At 38.0% G+C, this 16,916-nt stretch overlaps 1 protein-coding gene across 1 annotated transcript; it reads left to right on the top strand.

The window, feature by feature from the left end:
• Positions 1-4,761: 4,761 nt before the first annotated feature.
• LOC117299388 (diencephalon/mesencephalon homeobox protein 1-like) lies at positions 4,762-15,070 on the top strand. Its single transcript, XM_033782928.1, has 6 exons — positions 4,762-4,767; positions 5,416-5,463; positions 7,720-7,824; positions 7,959-8,196; positions 10,833-11,029; positions 14,735-15,070. The coding sequence occupies exons 1-6, from the start codon at positions 4,762-4,764 to the stop codon at positions 15,068-15,070; spliced, it is 930 nt and encodes a 309-aa protein (XP_033638819.1).
• The last annotated feature ends 1,846 nt before the right edge of the window (positions 15,071-16,916 follow it).

The following is a 16,916-nucleotide window of genomic DNA, read 5'->3' as shown; positions in this document are numbered from 1 at the left end:
ATAGGCCAACATGAAATGTACTGAGGCCTCACAGCATTTCAACCCGAGCAGGTGAAGTCCCCTCAAAGGCTAATCAAAAGGCAATGGACACTACTGGTAAATACTCAAACAAGTTACTTGATTTCAAGTTACTTGATTTTCTCATTTCTTCTCACATCTTCATTTTGTTTTTTAAGGTTTTTAAATTATAATGATTTAAAGACACTGGACACTATTGGTAATTGTCAAAGACCAGTCTTCTCACTTGGTGTATCTCAACATATGCATGAAATAACAAAATTTGAGCTCAATTGGTCGTCGAAGTTTCGAGATAATAATGAAAGAAAAAACACCCTTGTCACACGAAGTTGTGTGCGGTTGGTTGATTTCGAGACCTCAAGTTCTAAACTTGAGGTCTCGAAATCAAATTCGTGGAAAAATACTTCTTTCTCGAAAACTATGGCACTTCCAGAGGGAGCCGTTTCTCACAATGTTTTATACTAACAACCTCTCCCCATTACTCGTTACCAAGCAAGGTTTTATGCTAATAATTATTTTTAGTAATTACCAATAGTGTCCACTGCCTTTAGGGTAAACATGATGCTACCTTTTGCTATTGTTAAAGTTGTACATGTAAGCTTTGATGATCCCAGTCAGAATCTCTAGCTTTGAGTTCGTTTGTAGGCCTATAATATTTTTGGTAACTTTTCCCCTTAAATTCCCTTGTGTTTGAACTCCACTACTGTTTTAAGTAATTTGATTACCTCATCTACATTATGTGTTTTAAGGTTTTTAAAGTGTGTAGGATTTTAAATATTTTTATTGTTAAAGTTTTACATGGATTGTAAACTTGAATGACCACATACAGTCAGAACCTCTGCTTTTGAGTTCGTATAGTTTATATACCTATAATTATTTGTAACTTCTCCCCTATTTTTCATGCGTTTAAGTCCCCATTATAGGATGTTATTGTATTTTTGAACTAATGTTATCACTCCTCTACATTATGCGTTTTAAGGTTTTTAAGTTGTAGTGTATAGGATTTGAGGCAGTTTTACATGTAAACTTTTTTTTTTTAGCCGGATTTTGTTCAGGAAGCTGAAAATGGACTTCACAACTATACTGGTGTGTGCTTTAATAATGAGGTAATGGTAACTTTCATGTAGGCATTGTAGACATTGTATTTCTGTGGGTATCTGCGTACTTGGCTTGCATGAAGGACTGCTCGTGTTTCAAGCAACGATAAAAAAGGGGGACAAATTGGTTACTGCTTTTCGTTCTACAAAAGTTTTAATGAGTGAAGGGTAAAACAAAATCCAACTGTATTTATTTGTTAATTATTAATAAATCTCTTTTCATACTGGTTTTGATTGTCTATCTTCAGAAGTATCCCCACAAATGGAGGAAAAGAGAACAAAGAGTTGCATCCACAATAAGCATTGATGCAACTGTGAGGAATAGTGAACAGCGTTCTTCGATTCATCTCCAAACAGTTCAAAGTGAATCATTGGTAAGTTTCCCTGAAAAACTCGACCATTTTGTTTTTGAAAATGTTGCATCATGTGCTCAAGTTATTGATTGGTAAACGACTGGTTTACTTCTCATAAACCGGTTAACATTATACACCACGATAAAGATTACATAAAGGGCAATGTTTATATCCAATTCGTTTACCTCCCACAAGGTTTTGAAAACAAAAACGTGAAAAAATTTCGACTTTATAAGTGTTCATTTCATTGGACACGAATGCCCGATTTTACATAGGGTTGAGTTGAAAGGAATGCAGAGATCCATCTAGGTTCAATAATATTCATCTTATACTAGAAGCTTCAGACATTTTGTTCTCACAGTTGATTGATTATATGCATTTATTTTGACTCTTTATTGAGACACTGCATAAAAACTCGTGAGAATATCGCCCTCTTGTGGGCATTTCACGACAGCAGATGAGTTCAATGTGTTGCCACTTTAAGTTGCCACATTGTACAATAACTACGGTATTAAGTTGTAATGTAGTTTGGATGAATGGTTGATAAATCCATCTCGGTCAATAGATGACTGCTTCCGGGATATAGTTATTACGTGTATAACGGAGATTTTGTGTAAAATGTATTGTTTTTGTCTACCCGTGTGCCAAATTTGATGTTCTTATCATAAAGCCGTACAAATAGTAAGTTGTCGAACAAGTGGTACTGTATGGTCTATCATTTTACCAATGATTCTTTCATTGTTCACACATGTAACACTCGTAATTAAGGGTCATTGTGCTATTCCGAGGAATCAGTTATCTCCTTTTAAATTCGGTATAATGTGAAGACGGTGACGAAGCACTCATTCGAGCTGTCGTCATTTTACAATGGAATTATGGGAGCACATGAAACCTGACGTGGAGGGAATAAAGATTAGTTCAAAAAACTGACTAAACTTGATTAGATCTTGAATCGCCAAGCTTGATGTACCGTGTCCCAGTGACTTCTGTCCCCGGCGATTCTGCCCCCCCCCCCCCCACCCAATGGAAATTTATGGGCTGGATGAGAAGGATTCAAAAGAGGGCGCTATTAGCAGAAGTTTGAACAAAGTTGACTGTGGGTGCCGCTGGGTCGGCCCGGTCTGCCACAGTACGTTCTTTGATGTCATTCCTGGGGCTCACCGGGGTCAGCCTCCAGTGCCCTGCTTGTGGAGTGGGTCACTTGGGGCTGGCCCGAGGTGCATGACGTCACCACGAGAGGGCGATTGTGATTGTTCGATTAGCTCTTGTCAGGAGCTCACCCGAGTGAGCACCGCGGGGTCGAGGAAGCTAATCGAACGTACCCAGACATACTCTTCTGCCACATCGGATAGCTCTTAGAAGATACCTATCTGATAGGTAATAAACAGATTATCGGCTTATTAGTGATTTGAAGATTGATATTCATAGTTTACTGCATGCTGTCTCGTAATATAATAGTCATCCTAAGAATAGATCAATTTCTACGATTCTGTTAAGCAGTTGGTGTTGTTCTTGTTGTTGCTTCAGGCTGTTTCCACTGGTCATCATGATATTTTGTCTCGAAAACTTGATAGCGGATTTTGTGAATATATGCTCTTTCAAAGAAAAGCAGCAACATAATTTGTACTTTTTGATTCAAGCTCCACTGACATAGTAGGCTTTTTTTTAAGTTGTCAAAAGTATTGTGTATGTTGGCGTGTGGTTTGTTTGTATGGTTTGAAATTGTTTACCACCAATGTTGTAACTGTTAACCATGATGTCTGAAGGAGCAATATCACAGACGACTGTGAATGCCCGGTTGGTTTGAGCCGTTTGGCGGCCCTCCCTGGCTGTAGCGCCCCCCCCCCCCTTCCCGAGAAGATTGTCTCGAGTCTGTGGGGACATGTCAACGGTGTTTTGCTTCTTGTACCGAGATGGTCAGTGCAGTATATATGTGACAACATGAAGCAGAACACTCCTTCTATAATCTTGACTACGACCACTTAGCAAATGTTGTTTCATCTCTTTGTGATTGACTTCTTCTTTAATTAATTATTAATAGTTTCATTGGATGTCCTCCTGAAGTTTCATATTTCGTGCAGCTTAACAGGAGATCATGAGGAGCTTGGAAGGAAAAAACATCTTCTTGCTGCAAAGATGAATTAGGGTTGACTTTGAACTGAAAAACGGGGTCTTAGAATTATCTTCCAATGTAGGTCTATACTTGGAAAATAATCCCAGGTTTTCTCGGCATCCCCAACTCTTACTAAAACCAAAAAGGTTTTTGTAAAACAATATCAATTAATACCATGCCATTTTTGCTTAAAGGCACTGGATCTTATTGGTAAATACTCAAATTTTATTTTAGCATAACAACTTAATACTTCAACGACATAAGAGATGTTACTCAGAAGTACTGAGTATACAGTGCTATTAAAGGCAGTGGACACTATTGGTAATTACTCACAACAATTATTAGTATAAAACCTTACTTGGTAACGAGTAATGGGGAGAGATTGGTGGTATAAAACATTGTGAGAAACGGTTCCCTTTGAATTTGCGTAGTTTTCGAGAAAGAAGTAATTTTCCACGAAATTTGATTTTGAGACCTCAACTTGAGGTCTCGAAATCAACCATCTAAACGCACACAACTTCGTGTGACAATGGTTATTTTTCTTTCATTATTATCTCGCAACTTCAATGACCAATTGAGCTCAAATTTTCACAGGTTTGTTATTTTATGCCTATGTTGAGATGCACCAACTGTGCAGGCTAGTCTTTGACAACTACCAATAGTGTCCACTGCCTTTAACACACATCGGTGTATGGGTAAAAAAAAATAAGAATAACAAATAAATTTATTACTTAAAAACTCTCTTATAAACTTAAAACTCTCACTCTCTCAAAAACTCTCACTCAAAAATAAAAGGCAGCAGGTCTTCAGTTATGCATCTATGAAATCCTGCATCTGAAAACACACGATTTTTTTCAACAAGGGTTCTTGGTTTTCACTTTATTCTCTTTATTGCAAATTCGATGACCAATACTGAGCCAAAATTTTGAAGGGCTCGTTATTTTATATGCATACCTTGGGATACACCAAAGTAAGAATTCTGGTCTTTAACATCATCGAATTCATGAATTAACTAATACTGTTTTTGTATGAAAGGAATCTTGTACTCGAATACAAGAAACGTTTGTTGGATGTTGACACATAATTTGCTGTTGTTGTTGTTGTTGTTGTTTTAATGGTAGGTTGGAGACTTCTTTGTAATGTTTCCCCGACTTTCCTATTGCCTCTTTCTATACGGAACATGAGTGTATATCACACACACAAAAATGAAAGCGAAACGTTGATCTTATGTAAACAACAAAAATTCAATCCTTATTAGGGGTTATCGCAAACAGGCGTTGTATCAAAATCAGCTAACTTGAATAACGACATCTTCCCGTGTGTCTAATCATCTATCGATAAGTGGACAAGGGCGTCTAGCGGTCAAACTTTATATTGTATTGCGCAAAAAAGTTGATGAACTAGTTTTAAGAGACTCACTCCGCGATAGTGCAGTTCATAACGATCATATTATTAAAGTAGTAGTCCCAGCCGATTTTCTTCATTCCGCCCAGGTAGAAGCTCATGTCACTGCACATTTCATTGTACCCAAATGCAGTCACTGGATCTGACGGCCGGGACCTGTCTTTATCCTTAAAGACAGGCGCCCAGTCTACCCACACACTGGCTGGAGTCTTTTCCCAGTTGACCCGCGACCCACGGGACACTGCTCTCCCAAAGTCAGGCAAGACAGGTTAACAATTCGGGCTCTTTAGGAAGAAGAAAAATGAATTGGCCAGATAGAGGAAAAACATACTTGCGATATTGGAAACTTGTACTTGAACCGTTTGAGCAAATCAACCCCTCATCAACAATAGGGATCAACCACCGATAAAATATTAGCATAATAGTTTAGAGCATTATCGTCACTGGTTTATCACTGGTGACCATCGATAATGTGCTTGTGTTTTCGCGGGAATCGTATTACTTTTCGATGTGTTTTGTCAGTCTTTTTCCCCTTTTGTTTTGGATTTATTTATCCATGGAACTTGGCACAAAGTCAAAGGGCCTCCCCCGTAATGTGTGTATGATGTTTCTAGAAGTATGTGCAATTAGGTTTAAATACTGGTAGATGATTTCCCCGTATGTCTTTATCTTTTTTTGCTAATGGTCACAAGAACCATTAGCCACTCCCTGAATATTTTATTATCCTGTCAGTCAAGATTTGGTTCATTTGGATGGGAGTTGAATACAAACAAAGTGATTTTTAACTTTAACGAGTTCGATCTTATTTGCAAGAAAGTTAGTCCAGCTATGTCATAGAACTCATATCTTATTATACCATTGCACTCTCAAAAATAATATAAAAACCTCCCAGATCAGAATTGATCCCGATTCTGGGCCCCGTGGGGTCTGACCCATTTCTGGGTCAGTATGACCCGGAATCTGTGTCAAAATGACCCACAAATGAGTCAAACTTACGCAGGATCCTGGTCAAATCCTGACCCAGAAATGGGTATGGCTCCCATGGAATCCGGAGTCCCGGTCAATTCTGACTGGGAGTTTTTGGAGTGTGTTGCGAACTGCCAACCCTGATTGAACAACCCGTAGCACTTCTCACTATACGTACCAGCTGTTCTGTTTAAACTTGAACACTTTATTCAATACAAAATAACAAAAACTCATCCTGACCCCCTTAAAAAGACAACACCACCACATACAAAAAAAAACAAGAAAGTACTGCACTTAAACACATAATGATAATCTAATGACATCCCTTGTAGTGAAGAGAGGGCTTTATCAGTGGGTGGGCACTCTGGGTATAAAACCATTAATACCCAGAGCCTCTCAAATCGGATTTGTGGGTTTCGTCCAAGACAAAAGGGTGTATTTGTACTACTTGAAGTACATTGAAGTGTCTTCTAATGGGGATTTCTTTGTTTTGCGTAATTGCTTTTGCGCCTCTGTATAAGTAAAATGGTTCTTGACTAGAGTCACTTACCGCGGCCAGCACCTCCTCAAGGTTGCCCCGGGGACGACTTTTCCTCGGTGGACGACTTTGAATTGTTATTCAGTTAAAATGTAAAAACTACAACAGAGGTTTTCTTTGTTGTATATTCTACGGAAAAGATGAGTGATTGCCCAAACAAAAATGTATTGTTTTGTGTTAAGACTGATGAGAGTTCATATGCGTAAACAAAAATTAGTCATGATTGTATACCAGACATTGGCATTTTGTTGTCCGTTTTAAATTTCATATTGATGACTGTGGTTTTGTGTGTATCGGCCATTGCCGATAGCATTTTTGTACCGTAATCTTGATAACAAAATTATGAGCTGTGACTTGTTGTTATTACCTTCCAGTTGTAGCCGCATGCTTAGTTACAATAATGTGATTGGTGTATGCTGATGTCAATCTTGTGGTTCTATTATAATAATGCGATAAGTTTCAAGATTCTGCATAATGTGATGTTATGGAATGAAGACTAGTCTTATAGCAGAGAATGAAGCGAGCCTGTAAATAATCATAAGTTATTTGTGTCTGATCAATACATATAACTGGTATGATAAACATTCATCAAAATGTCATGATTATTAAGTCGATTGTTTGTTTGTTGTCTGATTAGCCGAAAGTTAAAATGTGACGACGGTGCATGTGGTGCCAAACCTAAAGTTATATGGATCTTTCTCCATATTGCTTTAAATAGCTTATAAGATATAGGGCCTTATATCGCTTGAAACTTACTTCAAAAGTACTTTGAAAATGATATCAAAGTACCATTTTCAACCTGGCCATAATTTCTTAGTTATGAACATCTTACAGTGATTATCGAGTGACCGTTTAAATTAACACGTCACTTAATTAGAACTGCCCTCACACGAACAAAATAACACACTATAGCCAATAATAAATCTTAATTCCAGCGAAAATTGGGGTAGAAATCTCAACTTGGGATGTACCTTGTTGAAGGGCGGGATCAACTGGTGACATTAGTGAGCCGTACCTCGCAGACAAAGACGAGTAATCAGATACATTTTAAGACGGGCTTATCTCTGCCTGTGTGTCAAAGTAGTTGGTGTACTCCATCTCCCCATGCAGGTGACCACTGACGTACAGCATCACCATCTATTTAAGACACTCAGAGCCCCGTAACCAGCTAAGTCCACCAATCAATGTGGTTTATACTAAAGGTGAGGTGTACACTGTCTCTTGTTAGAGGGTGGCCAAGTCAACTACTCTACCAGTCACTCCTTTAGATGCCTAGACAAAGAAGCTTGTAACACCCATTCGTCATCTTGGGGCATCAAACTCGAGACTTCCTCCGTGTTGTTCCTCTCCAGTCTCATTTTGAAGCAACTGCGTGGCAAGCTTGAGTTTCAACAAGCTTTAATTGAAACTTGTGGTGTTGTTATTCAACTTCTACGCCGGCTCCGCATCATTTTCACCGTCTCTTTAAGATGAATATCGGCTCGCAGACACCGGTGAGCCTAGCGGCTCTGAACACGGTCGCGGCGGCCTACTACAACGCCAGTGCGGCCACGGGGGTCAACGGCTCAAGCCCTCCGTCCCGGTTCACCATCGAGAACATTCTGGCCCCTAGACCGTACCCGATTCACCCCAGCACCAGACACAGTCCGTACTACCCACTCAACACTCATCCACATTTCCCGGTGTTACCCCCAGAGTATTACTTAGGTAAGTTGGATATGTTATTAGTTCTCGTTATGAAACACGTAATAGTTCGTAACCAGTTCTTAAACACTTTCAAGTAAACTTGTACATTTCTGAGGTTGTTTTAAAATTGGGAAAGTGCGTTATCAGTAGGTTATTAAACTTCGGTAAAAATTATAAAAGTCAAATTTACCTCAAACCACTTTAGACACTTTCCTTTCCATTTGAAGATTATTAAGTCCGATTTGACCCGAAAATGTATTGATTTAAATTTCAATTGGATATTGTTATAGATTCGAGAAAGTTATACACTTTCGTTTCAAATGGTTGTTACTGAAAATCTAAAAAATATTTATTGTCGGGATCCTAACATTATCTGAAAAGTCCATTACACCACGTCAAAAACTTTGTCCATGCTTTGATTGTGTCATTATGCGATAGATTTGATAGGGGTTTTGTTTCGGTGTAAACAGCGTCATCTGTCAAAATTCGTTCATGAAACTCATTAAAGAAAATTATGTAGTTGCAAATCTGGCGTATACAACTTGAGAACGATAAGGTAATTCAAATGCATGCATTTTCTGAAACACATGGTCCTTTTAAATCTGTGACGATCCTACAGTTGGTTCAGATGGTTAATTTACAGCTTTTGAAAATGCAGTAAATTGGATATTTTAACATATTCCAGTTGAACTAAGACATAGCAAATAACCCCCAAAACAAAATGAAAACATTTGTTTTAAGTTAACACTTTTAGAATAAGTCTTGTCTATTCAAACGGGAATCTTTGGGGGCTTTTAAAAAGCTAATTTCGTTAATCTCCCAGTGAAAGATGAGACCTGAAATAGCCTCAACCAATCCCTGTTTTATATGTTAAATTAACTAGAAATTTGTCAGTGTTTCAAAAATGAAGTTCCCGGTGTTTAAAACAAAGTTTCTCGGTAAGGATAGACAATATTGTTGTTTTTAAAGCTTACTGATTATAAAGTTCATACAAGAACCATTTTTGTGTGGAAAAATATCCCTTTAAAACACAGTCAAATTCGAGAAAATCTTATCTAAAACCTAGATACGACGCAGCTGACTTCGGATGTTACAACCAAAATTAAAAACGGTGATAATATTACTACTGAAAGTTATGCCTGCTTTTTCACAAGTTTTCAAAGGTTTATTATTTCAAGTATAATTATGCTATATCAAACGAACACTCAAGTCTGTGACATATCTTGCCAGCTCGGCCAGTCCTGTTTGAAAAGTTAGTCTAATTAATGTTGCTTAGAAGTTGTACATTACAGTCAAAATAGTCAAAATGTTGGTATGCATCACCCGATGCTTTATCCTTAAAAACATTGTTTTGTCGTTTGTTGTTGTTTTTAGAGGGGTTTATAATGCACTGTTACCGGTAATTTGAGCGCAACGTAGCATTTTTTGTTAAAGATAATTCTCTTTACTAGTTGCGATCGAGATGCATACTCTGATCTTTGTCTCTACTTTGCCGAAGCTTGAAAAAAAAGAACTCAGCAGAAGATGTTTTTTTTTTCTTTTTTTTTTTTTTTTTTTTCTTTTGACAAAATAAAGACCTGTTCGACAAATCATCTTTAACATCACACAAGCACTCAAGTTGTAGTTAATTCATAGTGACCCTTTTTGAGTTCACTCTTTGAAAGCACGACTTCACTCAAACGAGCGCGACGGGCTCAAAAGGGGCGCGGGCAAGTGAGTACTTAAGACCGGGGGGACTTGTTCTGTTCGTTGCTGACTCTTTTCGTCTTCGCTCGTGCAAGAGTCAATCCATTGCCCGAATCAAGAAATACAAAACAAAAGCTTACGACTGCACGAGACACGGCAAACTTACTCAAAAGGTTTGGCTTGACTGCATTGAGTAGAGGACACTGTGTTTGAAACATCTCCCCAGGACAACTTGAACACAACTGTCTACCAAGTTGAAAAGCACCGGATTGGCTAGGTCGGCAATGTATAAGACAACGATCGGTAATACTGTTTTGGAGAACAAAAAATAATGGCATTTGAGAAGGGCGAGACAATAAAAAGGATCTAACAAAATCAAGGATGATGACTTACAAATGAAGCATTCGAGCTGGCATTTGATTATATGAAATTAAATACAAATACATCAAAACTCGATAGAAAATATCGATTGACATTCTTATATACATGTACTTGCATTCCAGTGAACGTTCATGAAATCATTAGTTCCTCTTCAACAGTAATCGTTGCCATCACCCCCCCCCCCGAATATATATAGGAAACAAATCTCATCCAAATCGATGAATCCATTTAGTACTGTTCGATCTTTTTAAACAATGCTGCTTTGATTAAGGCTATCTCTCAGGGAAGCTACTTACCCCCCCCCCCCCCACCACCACTACCACCACCATGGCGTCTAGAAACATGGATTCATGTTTCCAAATTGCCAACTGTCCAGGGAATGTAGATGTAAACCATTGTATGTGTTTACAGAGATGGGAATGATTTTGCCGAATAATGATCGTTACAAATAAGTTATTAAAAAAAAACATGCCACTCCATTGAAAAAAACCCTGTTAAAAGACATTCTTCCCGACTGATACTGTAAGTAGCTTTTGAGTTAAAATTGAGTACCGAACAAAGATAATATTCGCCCTCTCTCTCTTCCTCAGCCTATGCACCGTTCCCAGGTTACTCCCATCTTGATCTGATGGCTCGTAACCAGAAGAGGAAACGAAGACACCGAACCATCTTCACGGAGGAGCAGCTAGAGCAACTCGAAGCCACATTTGAGAAGACTCATTACCCCGATGTGATGCTCAGGGAAGAACTTGCCATGAAAGTCGACCTCAAGGAGGAGAGGGTTGAGGTGAGAATCTTCCTCTCTGTTTGCTTTAAAACAACATTCGTCTCGACGTTTCGAACAGTATCACTGCTTGTCTTTAGGGCTTTCTCCTGAAGCCAAGCAGAGTATACTGTCTGAGTGTCGACACTTATCCCAAAAGGGTTGGTTTATGGTTGCACTCGCAAGTTTACCAAATGCAGTTTGCTTATATGGTCCACACCGTGCACAATTTCAAACAGCAGTTGAAATTGTAGAAAAACTGTTGTTTGGGATATGCATTTCTTTTCTTTTTTTATTGTGGGAAAGGGAGGGACGTTTTGTGCGGATGGGGAGCTTGGGAGGGGCTCATGAACCATCACTCACATTCACGCAAAACGATAGCTCTTGATCAAAGTCCTCTTTCAGTCATGTCAAACAAGTCAGATACTTAATATCTTGCACTTTTTTTTCAAGGAATAGAAAGTTTTGTTAGACAAAGCTGAAAGCAAACTTAAAGTCAAAACTTCGTTTTTCTTTTGTTACAATTTTCGAAAACCAAATAACATGCAATGCTCATCAACATTATTGTGACTTCGTGGACAAAATTACACAAGATAAGTAACATCGAAAAAGATTACAAATATTCGTGGTTTTCTGGTGTCGAATAATTCGAAATTTTAGGGAGTCATAATATATTCTGTTTTTGTATTTGTTTTTCCTCGAGTTCCTGTCATATTTCATTAACAGCAACTATTTGACTTTGTTTCTGGATCAATATAAGATGTAAACCAAATCATTCTTAAACTGTTGAACAATAAAGTTTCCTCACTACATCTGCCATCATGTAGCCTAGTGTTTACAACAACCCAACGGTCAGCCGTTACACAATGGGTTCCTCGTTAGTCATGCTTGTTTCTTCATCATATTATTGTCCCTTCACGCTGACAAGCTCGTCATTATCCCCCCGCCGTATCTATTGCTTGTTTTTCCCCCGCGGTCCGGCCGGTCAATAGGGGTTGCCTCAAGAAGAAAAAACACCACCAGACGTGGCATGACAACAACCACAGCAACTTCAGCCCTCCAGCTAGGATCATGATCACTGGACTTGATTTAAAATATTAAGGGATTGGGGGAAGAGCTGGTTTTAAAATCAAATTAAGCTTAAATATCCTTGTGGTCCCAGTTTCCCTTTCAGAGCCCGTACATCTATTTACAACGGTATCCAAGGCTAGAGTTGTTTGTGCGCGGCGGTTTGTTGTTTTCACGTTTTCTCTCTCGCACACTTTTGTGGCCCGTCCAATGTATTTGTGCGCCTCCTTTTGTTGTCCCTCTTGTTAGTTATTAAAGAATTACAGAAAAAGCTTACCACGCAATCGCGTCAGTAAATTCGCTTAATCTTTATGTTTTGTTGGGATTCGGACAGCGGAAAAAAAAACATTTGGCCGGCTTTGGCATCTCGGAGTTGCGCGCGTGTGTTTAGGGCGGCATCGGGGTGCAATCCCGTTCACTCAGTGTCCCGTAACACTCGTAAATAAAAAATGAGTTTAGGACTAACCAACGAATTTTCTGATATTAGAAGAGGTATAAGCTAGTTTTGAGACGCAATCGGATTTGTCGGTTGCACCGCTTTGGAAAAAATACCCAAACTATGGAGTTATGAAACAATATAAATAAGATTTAGCTTGTGACGAAGGAGAGGGTTATAAATACCAGGGTATTATCCGGTAAACTCTCATGCGAAGCCCCCACTCTCAGTCGAAGCCTCCCGGCGGTCAGAGAGACCAAATCCACGGGGCCCATTTTGGCTGTCAAGTCCTTTGTGATTGATCCGGTTTATAAAAACCATGTAAATCTTTATTTTGCCGATTTCGAGAGAATGATGAGCGGCTTGTCTTGTTAAGCGGATTGCTGGCAGGTATCTTCTTGTTTTTCTCTCTCGAGAAACCACTGCCTGTTAGACTACAAGGTCTTTCACCTATTCAAGGATGGTTCTCATCATATTATTCAAGACATGAAGAGTCTGATCACTACTGAGTGCTTATTTCTATTTCTTTTTTTACAGACGGGGCTGAATTGAATGCACGCAGTGCAAATGGGAAAACAGCACAGAAACACTCGAAACAGTGAACTTATTAAATTAATATCTTGATACAAATTCGTCGCCTTTGGATAGACATTTCAGAAATGAAAGAAAGAACTGGGAGGCTTGGTTGTTGTGTGCGTTTATTCAAACATAAAGGGTTAATGTAACTTTTGTAGGACAAAAAAACACAATGTCCGCAGATTTACACTGAACTTACACAGTTTCAAGATAATGATAGTAGAAAGCTTCCCTAATAGTTTTCGTCTCATGAGACGAAAATTATTTTAATCATTTACAAACGTATTTTCGTGACATTTGTTTACTCATTTCTCAAAAACTACAGCACCTCAGTAAGTAATATTTGAAGGGAAGCTTTCCACTATCATTATCTACAAACCCTGTAAGTTTAATGTAAATCTATGAACATTTTGAAAAAGTACCCACAATCCTTTAAACAATGTCATCACAAAATTAAGCAAAATGCCGAAAAGGGGCACCTATATGAGGCATACGACCAACCTCACGCTTACTTCATCCTGTACTAATTTAGGGTTTCACTAACCGAACCAAGCTGTTGCGTTATCGATAGTGAAATGTCACCTCACAATCAGGTGCCTCAAAGCAGTAATGTAAGCATTATTTATGTATATGTTGGTTTTATTTGCGTATTTAACTTCTCTTCCTTGCATTTAAAAAGATCGGTAATTGTGAAATTATTTACGAATTAAACCTTCATTGAAACGAAAATTACTACATACGCAATGGTTTTAATATAATATACACCAAACAGTATTGATGTTTAGTTAGATGGTAAATTCGCATAGGAGATATAGAGAATATTCAATTTGGTTTTACCCATAAACAGAACAAAAATAATGGTGTTATTTATAATATAAATAAATAAATAAAACAAAACAATTGCGAGTCATCATACCGACGGTTGACAGAACAGATACGGTTGCTGAAATATCTTATTTTACGACGGTTTCCTGCAAGACCGTTTTTGTCGTGGTTTTTTCCTTCTAATGATGGACTGCAAGTCTAGCACGTATTATTCGAATTTCCGGGATCAAATTGGTCCCAATCATAATGAGTTTTAAATGTGCGTGATTCTGTTTCTTCAAATAGTTGTTGATGACCATAAAATGTATATTGCCTTGCTGCCGTATCGTTAGAACAAGTAAAAAAAGTTTGTGTTTTCTTTTCTTTTTGTCAATCAACTGAAACAGAGAATAAGACTTGACCTCCTTTTCCAGTTTCTTTTATTAGAAACTTCCCCCATCTGACGTTCATGTTTTAATTAAACCCGTCTGATGGTCGCATTTATTAGTGCGTGATTCGCATGGGTAAAACAAAATAAGCATCCTCGTCCCAACTTTTAAATTTGTTTCTGTGATAATTTAAACGAATCATTTGGTTTATTATAAAAACAAATTGCTTTTGGTACGTTTATTCTCAAGAATTTCCTACAAATATAACTTGAAACGAAAATGTAATATCATAGAAAAAAATACATTCTTCGTTCGGGATGTTTTCTCGTTTTGGACTTACACAGTTTATAAACGATTTACGCTCATTTGTTTCCTGGTTCTATGTTGTTGTTTTTTTATTTTTCCATCCAAGCAACATTGACTAACGAACATGTTTTGCTTGTTTTTTATTGTCAGGTTTGGTTTAAGAACAGAAGAGCCAAGTGGCGAAAACAGAAACGCGAACAACAAGAGGTAGCCAAGCGAGCCGCATCGTCCGCAGCAGCCAAGCTCTCCCCGATGCAGATTTTGGAGACGAGTAGCCCCTTGAACGATGATGACCAAGACGATGGATCGGACAGGGGCACGGACGACCTGTCCGATGATCCTGACAATAACAACGGTATCTCAGACACACATACTCGGAAGCCGGTAGCGGTGCACCGAAATAGTATAGGAGCCCTGTCCGCACTGGAAGGCCGAGGGTCGGAGGACATGTACGCCCTGCCACACAGCACAACTCCCGGTCACTAGTCTGTGATAATGACATTGATGATAAAATGCACAAGGCTCGTTTCAAATAATGAACTTCTTAAAATGGTTATTGGATAACATGTCACGTGCCCTATCAAGTGCCTTCGTGCATTATTGGGCAGTAAAAGCTAATGTTCCAAACCACCTGTTAGATGATGTACATCTCTTCTCTAAATATAAGCAGATTTTGTTTTACCTTTGTCCACCGTTTAGTAACTGGTTTAGGACAAGATATCACGTGCCTGGTCATGTGCCTTCGTGCATTATTGGGCAAAGCCTTCTATCTTTGGGGATGATGTGGAAGAAAACATAACTACTCTCCGTGCCTTTTCGAGTGTCTTCGTGATTTATAAGTTTCGAGCCAACTATGTACATCTCTTCACTACATATAAGCAAAATAAGTATTCTCCATGTAGTAGGTCGTGCATTTTGATAAAGATTTTCACAAAAACTGCTAAATAATGTGTAGGGTCGAATTGTCTTTGTAATCTTACATCTTTACCAAATCACAAACCACCAATATGTGTGTGTGTGTGTGTCAATAGTGACCGTTTTGGGCCATTATATCTTCATTATATTGAGTCTTCAAATTAACTTGAAAGAAGTAGTGCAGTCATCAAAGATAGACAGAAATAGTTCACATTCTGTCCAAACATACTGTCTTTAAGTTTTATATAAGTTCACTCTAATCGATTGAAACTGGTGACAACTGCACATGACTTTGTCCCTAGATTCAGTCGACTTGAATTTCAGTGTGACACTGAAGAGAGTAGCTTTGTATTTCTGGTGATTCAGAGTTTGAATAACATCTATTGAATTTAAACATCTGAGAAGCTCCGGTCTTGTATTTGATAGGGGGAGCCGGGCTCACATACCATTTTCAGCAGTTTTCACACTGCTTATTTCATCCGAGATGTACCATTCTTACTGATGTTACAGACCAGCCAGTAGATGCATGCTTTATCAGTGATATGATATTACAGTATAATTGTGTAACCTTTTTCAAATTATGAGACTATTATTATGCACAATAATTCACATTTACTGTTATCATCTGCATGAGAAACGTGCCCGCAATATTTTGTGATAGTTCTTTAATTCGCTGATATATAAAGTATTACTTCTTTAATGTATAATTTGATTAATGTAAATACAGATTTTGCCATTTTACATTCCTACACATTTTGTACAAAAATACAATGTTTGAGTACGAGTGTTATATTGGATTGATGAGATTCGATCAAGGTTTCCTTGACTCAGATTTTGAAACCATAGTCGCCTTTTTGGACGAATAACAACAATTCCGAAGAATTATTTCAAACAAAGTTTAAAGCATGGGAACTACAAAATGTGGAGCTATTCGTTTGCGTCTGTTTTCCTTTTTCGAAAAAAAAATGTGACAGATTTATTGAAAATGCTTAATCCGTGCATAGAGTTTTCCTTGGTCTGTTTTTAAATACATTTTTAAATTTTGCCCTTAACCAATTATATTAATTATACCAAAACATCTGCATGGGTCACGGGTTGCCGAAGTTGTTGCATCTTTGGCAATGTGACCAAGCGTTACAGTTACTTGGGGGTGTTTTTTGTGACGAAACTGTGTTTTTATTTCTTTGCCTTTGTGATGTACCATCTTGTGAATTGTTTATAAGTCGTACGTGAAGAATTGCTCCTGACAATCTTAATTATAGAGAGTAGCTGATTAGGAATATTGACCTTATTATTATTATTATTATTTAAAATTGAACATTATTGTAAATGCTGAAATTGTACCATTGTATATACATATAATATAATTGAGTGGCAAAGCTGCTTTTGAATTAAACTATATATAAAATTATTGCAT

Source organism: Asterias rubens, chromosome 1 (assembly GCF_902459465.1).
Source record: "Asterias rubens chromosome 1, eAstRub1.3, whole genome shotgun sequence".
NCBI classification, from domain to species: domain Eukaryota; kingdom Metazoa; phylum Echinodermata; class Asteroidea; order Forcipulatida; family Asteriidae; genus Asterias; species Asterias rubens.
This window is presented reverse-complemented; position numbering and strand designations above follow the sequence as displayed.